Source organism: Anabrus simplex, chromosome 7 (genome assembly GCF_040414725.1).
Source record: "Anabrus simplex isolate iqAnaSimp1 chromosome 7, ASM4041472v1, whole genome shotgun sequence".
Lineage (NCBI taxonomy): Eukaryota > Metazoa > Arthropoda > Insecta > Orthoptera > Tettigoniidae > Anabrus > Anabrus simplex.
The window spans coordinates 345,221,197-345,232,880 of NC_090271.1; the positions used below are offsets into that span (position 1 = coordinate 345,221,197).

An 11,684-nucleotide genomic window follows, 5' to 3' on the forward strand; every position below is an offset into this window, starting at 1 on the left:
GAATCCAAAAAGAAGTCCTGGAAAGATTTTGGTAACAACTTAGAAAGGCTAGGTCAAGCAGCAGGGAAACCTTTCTGTACAGTAATAAAGAATCTTAGGAAGGGAGGGAAAAAGGAAATGAACAGTGTTTTTAGTAATTCAGGTGAACTCGTAATAGATCCCAGGGAATCACTGGAGAGGTGGAGAGAATATTTTGAACATCTTCTCAATGTAAAAGGAAATCATCCTGGTGGTCTTGTGAACAGCCAAGCAAATGGGGAGGAGGAAAATGATGTTGGTGAAATTATGCTTGAGGAAGTGGAAAGGATGGAGAGTAGTAAAATTAGCGTGGAGTGTTGGTAAGGTACCTTCAGATTGGGCAAAAGCAGTAATTGCACCTATCTATAAGCAAGGGAACAGGAAGGATTGCAACAACTATCGAGGTATCTCATTGATTAGTATACCAGGCAAAGTATTCACTGGCATCTTGGAAGGGAGGGTGCGATCAGTCGTTGAGAGGAAGCGGGATGAAAACCAGTGTGGTTTCAGACCACAGAGAGGCTGTCAGGATCAGATTTTCAGTATGCGCCAGGTAATTGAAAAATGCTACGAGAGGAATAGGCAGTTGTGTTTATGTTTTGTAGATCTAGAGAAAGCTTATGACAGGGTACCGAGGGAAAAGATGTTCGCCATACTGGGGGACTATGGAATTAAAGGCAGGTTATTAAAAGCAATCGAAGGCATTTATGTTGACAATTGGGCTTCAGTGAGAATTGATGGTAGAATGAGTTTGTGGTTCAGGGTGCTTACAGGGGTTAGACAAGGCTGTAATCTTTCACCTTTGCTGTTCGTAGTTTACAAGGATCATCTGCTGAAAGGTATAAAATGGCAGGGAGGGATTCAATTAGGTGGAAATGTAGTAAGCAGTCTGGCCTATGCTGACGATTTGGTCCTAATGGCAGATTGTGCCGAAAGCCTACAGTCTAATATCTGGGAACTAGAAAATAGGTGCAATGAGTATGGTATGAAAATTAGCCTCTCAAAGACTAAATTGATGTCAGTAGGTAAGAAATCCAACAGAATTGAATGTCAGATGGGTGATACAAAGCTAGAACAGGTCGATAATTTCAAGTATTTAGGTTGTGTGTTCTTCCAGGATGGTAATATATTAAGTGAGATTGAATCAAGGTGTAGTAAAGCTAATGCAGTGAGCTCGCAGTTGCGATCAGCAGTATTCTGTAAGAAGGAAGTGAGCTCCCAGACGAAACTTCTGTACATCGATCTGTTTTCAGACCAACTTTGCTTTACGGGAGCGAAAGCTGGGTGGACTCAGGATATCTTATTCATAAGTTAGAAGTAACAGACATGAAAGTAGCAAGAATGATTGCTGGTACAAACAGGTGGGAACAATGGCAGGAGGGTACTCGGAATGAGGAGATAAAGGCTAATTTAGGAGTGAACTCAATGGATGAAGCTGTACGCATAAACCGGCTTCGGTGGTGGGTTCATGTGAGGCGAATGGAGGAGGATAGGTTACCTAGGAGAATAATGGACTCTGCTATGGAGGGTAAGAGAAGTAGAGGTAGACCAAGACGACGATGGTTAGACTCGGTTTCTAACGTTTTAAAGATAAGAGGTATAGAACTAAATGAGGGCACAACACTAGTTGCAAATCGAGGATTGTGGCGACGTTTAGTAAATTCACAGAGGCTTGCAGACTGAACGCTGAAAGGCATAACAGTCTATAATGATGGTGTATGATGTATGTATGTATGTGTGTATGTATGTATGTATGTATGTATGTATGTATGTATGTATGTATGTATGTATGTATGTATGTATGTATAAATAGACAATGATGCATAGGACAGTCTGGAAGAAGTTTGGCTATAAGGTACAAAGAACATGTTAATGCAGTCAAACATAAAAGATACTCGGCAGTGGGAGAGCATATGGTTGAAAGAGATCATAAATTGACAGACACTTCTAATGACATGGAGTTAATACATTCGGCCATGAAGGGGAAATTTATGAATGACTTGGAAAGTTTAGAAATTTATCTTGTACAAAGAAAATGACCTTGAATCAAGTTTAAATGAAAGAAGTACAGAAGAGAACCCATTGTACAAAACTAGCATTTGATCATTTAAGGAAAAAAAAAGAAGGAAGAGAAACTTGAAGATCTTAAAAATTTATTTAGGTATTCTCATTCAATTCAACAAAATATTAACTTTTATGTAATGATCATTTTCATAATATTTCATTAGTTTCTTTATTCATTGATACGGTGAAATTAGGATACATCTACTTCTTTAAATTGTAAGAAGAAAAAAAGATAATCGTATATGTTTTATTCCTTGAACTGACATCACTGATGAAGGGAATAGATGATTTTCCCGAAACATGTATGTTAAATTAATATCATTATAAGGTGTATTGACAAGGTGGACTCAAAATAATAGTTTCTTTAATAGATTCAAACAAGTCAATACAGGACCACCTATTACGGTTAAGTTTATCAACAGTCACTTGAAGAACTTATGAAAAATATGACAAGATTTGTTAAGAGTTCTTCATAATAGTTAAAATATTGTTAGTACCAATCTGTGTTCAGTACAAAAAGTGGATATTGGTCATGCTGCCAAGAGCTTACTCAAACAAGTTAAATGTTCTGAAAAGGAAAATGCTACTTGTAAGAATGGGTTCAAAAATCTCTTGATCACCATGTTAGGAAATCTCAGAGAGAAAAGTCCTCTAAAATCACATTTAGCAAGGCGTCTCACTGCTCTAGACCCTAAAATGATATTGCTAAATTCCAGTTTGGCAATGAAAAGGATTGACGTCGTTCTTGAAAACTTGCACAGCCATACAAGAATATGTGGTAAAAGTGCTGAAAAGACCAAACGACAGTTCTGTCTGCTAACCGAGAAAGCTCAGAACAACGCAGGAATCAACAAACAAATTAATGACTTCATTTCTCAGATGACTTGGGACTGGATGAATTTTATTACAGTCTTTTAGGAAAAGATAAGAAATATGAAGATCTCTGGTCTATAATAAAACTTTGTTTCATTTTATCCCATGTTAATGCATTTGTTGAGATAGGCTTTTCTTTTTACAAAGATAAAATTAAGTGTATCCTCCTAATCGTTCTAATTCAATACATCATGATGGAATTATATGATGTACTGAATTAGGACGATACATTTAATTTTACCTCTGTAAAGTGAAAATCGTCAATACGGAATGATTCTAATATCTTGTAATACGCTTTTCTGTCATTAAACATTTACGAGACAAAAATCTTTCAGAAGAACCAGTTGCGTCCCACAGAATAATTTTTGATAGTGTGAAACACATTGGTGGTTCGAGGAATGTTACTATCAATAGAAGTATGCTGCCTTTGATCCGAGCTTCAAGAAGGTATTAGTCATACCTGGAAAATAAAAAAGAATAGCAATCAGAAGAGGAAAAAAAGAAAATTGAGAAAAGGAAAATTGAATTACAGTTGAAACAGAAAAGGTTGAAAATTGAAAAAGAAAAACAGGATGCTGAAATTGAAAGGAAGAAAATACTTCTAGAAAACTAGTAATCTTTTTGATAAGTAGAAACTTTTCTTTCTTGTTGCTTTTCTGACTGATTTGTCTTGAAATTTGAAAACTGTTTTGAATATGGACCTAGACTAATTGGAATTTATGTATTCACCTACTTTAGAAACACACGTTAATTGCTTTTGATCTCAAGAGTGTTTTAAATCCACATAAAGTAGTATTAGATTGCTGTGGTAAAATAATTTCATTTTCGTATTTAAATTACCCTATTAATAAGTTAGTTGTACTTTTTCCTTGGAAATGATAAGATAAAGGCATATGTTAGGCCTACATGTTACATTTAAACAATTTGTTTATATATAAAGTGTCATCAGTATAATTGTTATTTCCTAAATAATTGGGAAAGAAAAGGAAGTGGAGAGCGAATTAGGCCAGCTCTGGGAATGGTGGAGGCATTTCCTTTTTTGTTCCTTGTAAAACATGCTGTTCAGTGAATTAACTTGTCACTCAGATCTCTTGAGTCATGAAAAAAAAAAAAAAAAATTAGTAGGTCAGGGAAAGTCAGGGAAACTTGAGAGAACTTTCTGTGGACACCATGTTATACGAGTAACCTGCTAGCCACAAGCAGAGGTGTATTCTTAGATGAATCTTTTATACCTGCCTTTTTATCATTTCAATTATTTATTTCAGTTTTACCCAATATTCATTTCGTTCACTTATTCTTTTAGTTGCAATGACACTGCAGATAAACACTTCGAAGTAGATGTAATGGTAATGCTCAGTATTCATTTCATTCACTTCAAATTTTAATCCATGGCTGGAAAGAGCAATTCTAGCTCCAAGAAAGTAAGGATTGAACGTTATCAACGAGTAGCTTTTACAAGAATTACCCGGTGTTCAAGTCTATCGACACGACATGTAATACACATGAGGCTGTCAACTACAGAGCTTTTGAGTCACCTGGAGTGCCCTCGAACATCTTGGAGCTCAAGATTGTCGCACCAATTATCCTTCTCGGGAATACGAATTCTCCTTCCCTCTGCTATCAAATACGACTCTCATTCAAGAAACTGTTACCGATTATCATTGAAGCTACTATCCTGACTGGACATGCCATGGGCAAAGTCAGATTCAAATCATCCCTTTGGTTATACTGTTTCAATTTAGACGTCTGCAGTTCCTCATTTGTTTGAATTTTGAGAAGGCACAAGGACAATCGATCTTCAGCAACCGTGGTTATCCCATGGATCATTCAAGAGTAGTATACATCTTAGCTGCAAATGGAAGGACGTTTTGACATAGTTTATCCGGAAGCTCTGTAAGGAAGAATTACTTTGTTTTTTATACAACACAGTATCTTACACATTGAAAGTAGCAGTGTAATTAAAAATAATATAATTCATGCAATTTATGTAAAACAGTGTTTTTCATTTTGCTTTTAAATAAATGGTTTGCAATGGTTGAGTTAAAAAACACAGGCAAAGCCTAGTAATCAAATAAAATGAAGTAACACTGGAATCTGATACCTCCATGCTGTGATAGCTGGTTGAGTGTGTTTTGTCATTTGTTAATCAGGCATTTAAAATAAGATAGACTCACATGCGGCGCCAGTATACGGTCCTCCAATAGTCGGTTGTATATTGTTTGTGCTTGTCTACTGCGAAAAATGAAGAAAAGGCAAGAGCATGAGTGGGCACAACAGTTCTTGAATTAAATAGTGGAGCTTTTGCCATTTTGTGGCTTATTTTATTTGTTCATAGTAAGAACACCACAGTCCAACCCTCAAAATATATGGCAAAGCATTCTTTTATCAGAAATTATTAGAATTACGAGGAAAATACATATCAACTTTTCTCTGGCAAATGGAATTTTAAGTTCACCTTTTCTGCTTCAATGTTTAATAGAACTAACCATTCAGGCAGAGTACCTGCTGTACATTTTAATAATAATTATTATTATTATTATTATTATTATTATTATTATTATTATTATTATTATTATGTTATTGGCTTTATGCCCCACTAACTACTTTTATGGTTTTCGGAGATGCCAAGGTGCCAGGATTTAGTCTGTTGGGATGTACCAACACGACTGATGTATTGGAGCACCAGAATCGAAGCTGGCAAGTTGGGATCAGAAGGCGAGTACGTTGAAAGCTTTTCAGTCTGTCGAACAAGGAATGGCCATGTTTCGTTGTTGAAAGAGCATCACATCACACTCCTTGTCTCAACATACTGACACACTGCTTTGATGAAGCTTGCATACCTCCCTATCCTGGGTGTCTTCTCTTCTCACCAGTATCGCTTCATTACTAGCGATCTGCCCCTGACGAGGGGTCCATCTTGACAGATCTTCAGTTGTGATCTGGGAAGAGACAGACTGGAAACACACAACAAATATAAAAGTGGAAAAAATAACCCAATGTGTCCAGGTGACATGTAACAGCTCAATGTTGGAAGGAAAAATAGACGAGGATAAGTACAATCTTATAGGAAGTGTTCACAGCATCCTTGGAGAATGCTTAGGACACTACCAGGTGTATGCATAAGTATTTGCCAGTTTTTGTGGTAAAGAACATACATACGTTATCATTATGGACTGTTATGCCTTTCAACGTTCAGTCTGCAAGCCTCTGTGAATTTACTAAACGTCGCCACAATCCTCGATTTGCAACTAGTGATGTGTCCTCATTTAGTTCTATACCTCTTATCTTATTAGAAACTGAGTTTAACCATCGTCGTCTTGGTCTACCTCTACTTTCTTACCCTCCATAACAGAGTCCATTATTCTGCTAGGTAACCTATCCTCATCCATTCGCCTCACATGACCCCACCACCGAAGCCAATTTATGCGTACAGCTTCATCCATCGAGTTCATTCCTAAATTAGCCTTTGTCTCCTCATTTCAAATATCATCCTGCCATTGTTCCCACCTGTTTGTAACAGCAATCATTCTTGCTACTTTCATGTCTCTTACTTCTAACTTATGAATAAGATATCCTGAGTCCACCCAGCTTTCGCTCCCGTAAAGCAAAGTTGGTCTAAAAACAGACCAATGTAAAGATAGTTTTGTGTGTGAGCTGACTTCCTTCTTACAGAATACTGTTGATCGCAACTGCGAGCTCACTGCATTAGCTTTACGACGCCTTCATTCAATCTCACTTACTATATAATTTTCAAGGGAAATTCATTTTTACTTTATTCAAAATATTTGCCTTCAGCTTCTACACACTTTGCTCATCTTTCAGTTAAGTTACGAATACCGTGCCAGAAAAACTCTTCTTTTGAGGCAAACCATTCGTTGAGGCATTTTCCAACTTCCTCAAAATTGCTGAAGTGTTGCTCTGCGAGCGCGTCCTCATTGATGTGAAGAGGTGACAGTCAGATGGCGCCAGGTCGGGGAAGTATGGTGGGTGCGCAAGGATGTCCCATCCAAGCGATTTCAAGATGTCTTTCACAGGTTTCGCTGTGTGAGACAGCACATTGTTGTGTAACAAAATCACTTTGCCATGTCTTGTGGCCCATTCTGGTCATCTTTCGATCAATGTCTGTTTTGAATTAATCATTTGTTGGCGATAGCATTGTGCATGGCTTCAAGAGTTCACAATACACAATACCGCTCTGGTCCCACCGGACGCAAAGCATGGTCTTCTTGCTGATTAGAAAATGGGTGATATGAATAAAAATGAGATGTAATTCGGAGACAAGTCTCGAAGGAGGATTGAGACGGATGTCACTTGCGAGACAGAACTCGTCATGTATATGAATAAAGTTTGTTTCTCGCTAACGAGACTTGTCTCCTTTCGCTTGAGATGAGTCTCGCACACTGGCTCTGGTATCTGTCAGCTGACGAGTGAATTGCTACAAAAAGTGGTTTTGTTGGAACAGATGAAAGTGTTAGATTTACAAGCGAAAAAGATTGAAAAGCGACAGTGTGTTCTCGAAAAAAAAAACAGAATAACTCATTTCAGTGCAAAAATAGATTTTGCAACTGCAAATGAAAAATCTTTTACATGAATGGGAGAAAAGATCAGAACAAACAAGTACAACCGAAATGGAACACCCACTGATATTTTTTTCATTTAGAATAGTTCTTGACAGACTTTTCTTCTTCTTCAGTTATGTTTAACTTGGGAGCCTATTCTGCAAACTATAGGCTACCTTTCATATTAATCAATATTCAATAATCACTAGTTCTTATTTCAATTCTTTCTAGGCTTACATAAATGTAGTGGCTCGTACAGTTGGTATACTTGAACCCCAGCTTGGGAACGACTGATTTAAGGTTTCTTTTCTTGTAAGTTTCCTTCAAGATATTGTGTAAGAAGTTACGTTGTATTTATCATCACATTCAGGATCCACATAAAAATACATAATTTTCTGCGGTCATTGAAAGTCATTCAAACACTTTTTAAACACGCTTCGTACTTCATTCTTCACGAATATGAGGAGTTTATTGATCATACCTGTGCATAGCTAGGGGTGTTTCTGCATATAATGAACTTTTTCTACAATTTGTTTTACATCGCACCGACATAGATGGGTCTTATGGTGACGATGCGATAGGTTTAGGAGTGGTACAGTCCCAGCATTTGCCTGGTGTGAAAATGGGAAACCACAGAAAACTATATTCAGGGTTCCCTACAGTGGGGCTTGAACCCACTACCTCCCGGATGTAAGCTCACAGCCGTGCGCCCCTAACCACACGGCCAACTCACCCGGTATATAATATACAAACAATACCTATATACTGTTGCATAAACTGTCTAAAAATCAAACTTTCGAAACATAGAAATAATACAAAATGCTATCCCTATTCATTAACGAATATAACTAACAAGGGAGTTGTTTGATTTGGACCGGACAAATTGTAATGAAACTTAGTAACATGATGAGCTAAGACATCTGGAACTCAATGGTGATAACCGTTCTGCCGTGAAATAACATTTTCGTACCGGTATTTATTGACAGTAAATTTTTGCTCCAGTTTTAAATGGAGCGTGGTGTGTAGATGTCAGCGATTTCTTTGAAACGTGGTAGGATGGTCAATTAAGACATGAGAACATCGCTGCATGATTGACGTTGTTATATAGGTTACCCGCAGTGTTACAAAATGAATCACTCACAACAAGAATCCGAAAGTTTAAGGCTATTTATAACATGCAAGTTTATATACAAATTGCGAGGATTTCATATTACGTATTTTAGCCTCAATTGTAAACGACAAAGAAGTATTAAAAGCCTAATATTTTGAAATATTCATATACTGTGCATGTTAGTAAAAGACATTCTGTTCATGTTGTCAAAATCTAATTTTCACTCTATAGCGCACTGTTTAATGTAACTTTAAAATAGAACTATTAGTGCATTTCTACAGTGCATACGAGGTCAACACAGCTGCAAACCACCCAGCTGTTCTTTAGCAATTAATTATAATAATATCGTTGATTTTATGACAAAGTGAATATCAGCAATAAATTTAAGACAGGTAGATTGACAATTCATGGAAGTTTCATCGAAATCTGTCTGATTCAAACCAAATGCTTCCCTCGTAGTATTCGGCACAAGTGAGATTTTGGTACGATGGTTGAGAAAGAGGACCACTCATAGAGGCAGCAAATCATTGGCCGAATAACGTCATTAAGTGAATCTGTTAAATGTTGTGAAACCAGTTACAGCATATTTTTTTCAAGGGCACGAGCTGCCGGTTGAAACTTTTAAATAAACTTAGAAACAGTGCAGTCAAAAAAGGCATGGGCAGGGAATTTTACGGCACTTAAACATAAATGGGATAGCTTACACCAGGACCAAAGATACTCGCACATTCGTTCAATACCATTTGGCCAACATGTGATAGAGAGCGATAATTTTCAGACTTGAAAAAATATCCTTCCAGATATCAAAATGTGAATAATAATAATAATAATAATAATAATAATAATAGGTAATAATTTCGTGTGCCTATTTCTAGCCTGGTACAGCCCTTGTAAGGCAGACCCTCCGACGAGGATGGGTGTCATCTGCCGTGTTAATGTAGTGGAGGATAGTGCTGTGTGTGAGTTGCAGGAATGTTGGGGATTTAAGGTTAAAATCTCTGACCCGACAGCGAATCAAATCCGGGGGCCCCCTGAACCAAAAAGTACCACGCTGACCATTCAGCTAAGGAGCAGGACAAAGTGAACAATGAAAACCTTGAATAATTGTAAGTCATATCTTAAACATAGATATGTTTTGTTTCGGCCTTTTCCGTGATTGTGAATTAATTTTATTTATAAAATGTTAGTCGTAATTTGTGAATAGAAAAAATGTCAACGTACAGAAAAAATCACAAATGTAGAGTAGATTAAGAATAATTAAATTAATTTAATAATTACTAAGAAAATTATTAGAATTGTATGTTGCACGGTTCTGCATATTTCTGGTTTGCTTTTGAACATTTTAGACTTTATGATGCATGTAAATCCTATCGCAAATGGCTATCATCGTCATCATCTTTGTCATTATTGTTATATGAATATCTCGTGTATTGGCTCCACAAAATGTGCTAACCATTCCACATTTTCTATCCGGTAACGGTAGAGATCTTTATAATCATGTTCGAGAGAATTTCTTCGTGGTTTATAAATTTTTCTTCTCCGTTGTAAAACCATCATAAACTCCGCCATCACGTTTTCAGCCTGATTCTATCGGCTTGAGTCACCTTCTGGGCTGTCTCAAGAAATTCTGAGACCAGTCTCCATTCAGAGAGACTAAACTCCAGTTTATTCATATACATTTGGAGATGTGTCTCCAAGAGAATCCGCTAACGAGCTGTGTCTCAAGGAGCAAAGGTCACTGCTGAGACATCGCTTTTTTATTCATATACATTGGAGACATGTCTTAATATTTATGAGACAAGAGATACGTCTCCGGTTTATTCATATCACCCAATGTCTCGCATGCCGTGCCAGAAAATCTTCTTCTTTTGCGGCAAACCATTCATTGAGCCATCTTCCAACATGTCTCACATGCTCTAATGGATTGAGCGTGTTCATATGTTTCTACCAACGATGACTTTCCACAGCCTTTTTCTTTTGATTAAATAAGAAAAGGAATGCATGCCGCAAATGTTCTTTTTCAGGTGCAAACATCGATATGATCACTGAACGATACAACACGGACGCTAGTGTTTGGTAGACTCAACTTGAGTGTGTTGGTAGGTTAAAATCAGATGTATGTGTCACTGTGTACTGTTTGCTGGTGCCATCTCTTAGTGACTTATTCATACACCTGGTATATCTTCTCTTACTAACCAGTTTGAAGCATCATTTAATCTCCAAATACGCTGTGAACCTCTATCAGCTCTCTCTGTTCAAACGTACCGTTGATTTGTTAATCATAATAGTTTATAAATATAAAAATTACTTGTATTATGTATAAAGTAATGGCAGTTGTGTAAATTTATTCTCCTTATTTTGCTTCCAGATTCAAGTAGTGATTCTGATGATGAAAGCACCCATAAAAAATCTAGAAGTTCAAAGAAGAAAGAAAAACAAAAGTCCAGACGAACGAAGAAGAAAAAAAAGAAATCAAAACACTCTAAAAAATCAGAAAAAAAGAAAAAGAAAAATAGATGAGAAAGTCAGTGTAAATGAACACAAATGTTATATAATGAGCCTCGTGTGACTGTGAACTGCAGAATGATGGTGCAGTGTAAATTATGAGGTATTCTATCATGTATCTTTCAACATTCACAACTGTTTGTATTGTGTTATCAGACATTTTTTTAGTTCTTTAAAGTATTGGAATTATTTAAATTGAAAATAATCTCTAGCAAAACTAAGGAATTCATATATTTGTCCTTGACACTGATGGAAATAATCGTGTAGAGTATGGATGTTGTGAAATTCTTTAATAAATATGTACATAATGACTGCTTGTGTCTGGCCAAGTTGTGTACTCGTCCCCCATAGTATAAGCTGCCATCCTCGAAGGCCCGGGTTTAATTCCTGGTACTGCCAAAAATATAATATTTGCAGAAGGGCTGGCATATCCGTAGGTAGGTACATGCAGCTCAAGTCCAGTGGTCTTAACTATGCCAATAAAGACATTTTTGTTTGTTACCACACATTAGGGAGTACCACTGCACTAGTTCAGTGAGTGAATCAGTACAGAT

General features: G+C 36.9%; 1 protein-coding gene across 1 annotated transcript in view; it reads left to right on the forward strand.

The window, feature by feature from the left end:
- The window catches only part of ncm (nucampholin), a 202,837-nt gene extending 191,396 nt beyond the window's left edge, over positions 1-11,441 (forward strand). Inside the window, exon 10 of the mRNA XM_067151843.2 lies at positions 10,994-11,441. Coding sequence (XP_067007944.2) covers positions 10,994-11,145 — 152 coding nt within the window. The 3' untranslated portion in view covers positions 11,146-11,441. The remainder of the gene's footprint in view (positions 1-10,993) is intronic.
- Positions 11,442-11,684: the final 243 nt, after the last annotated feature.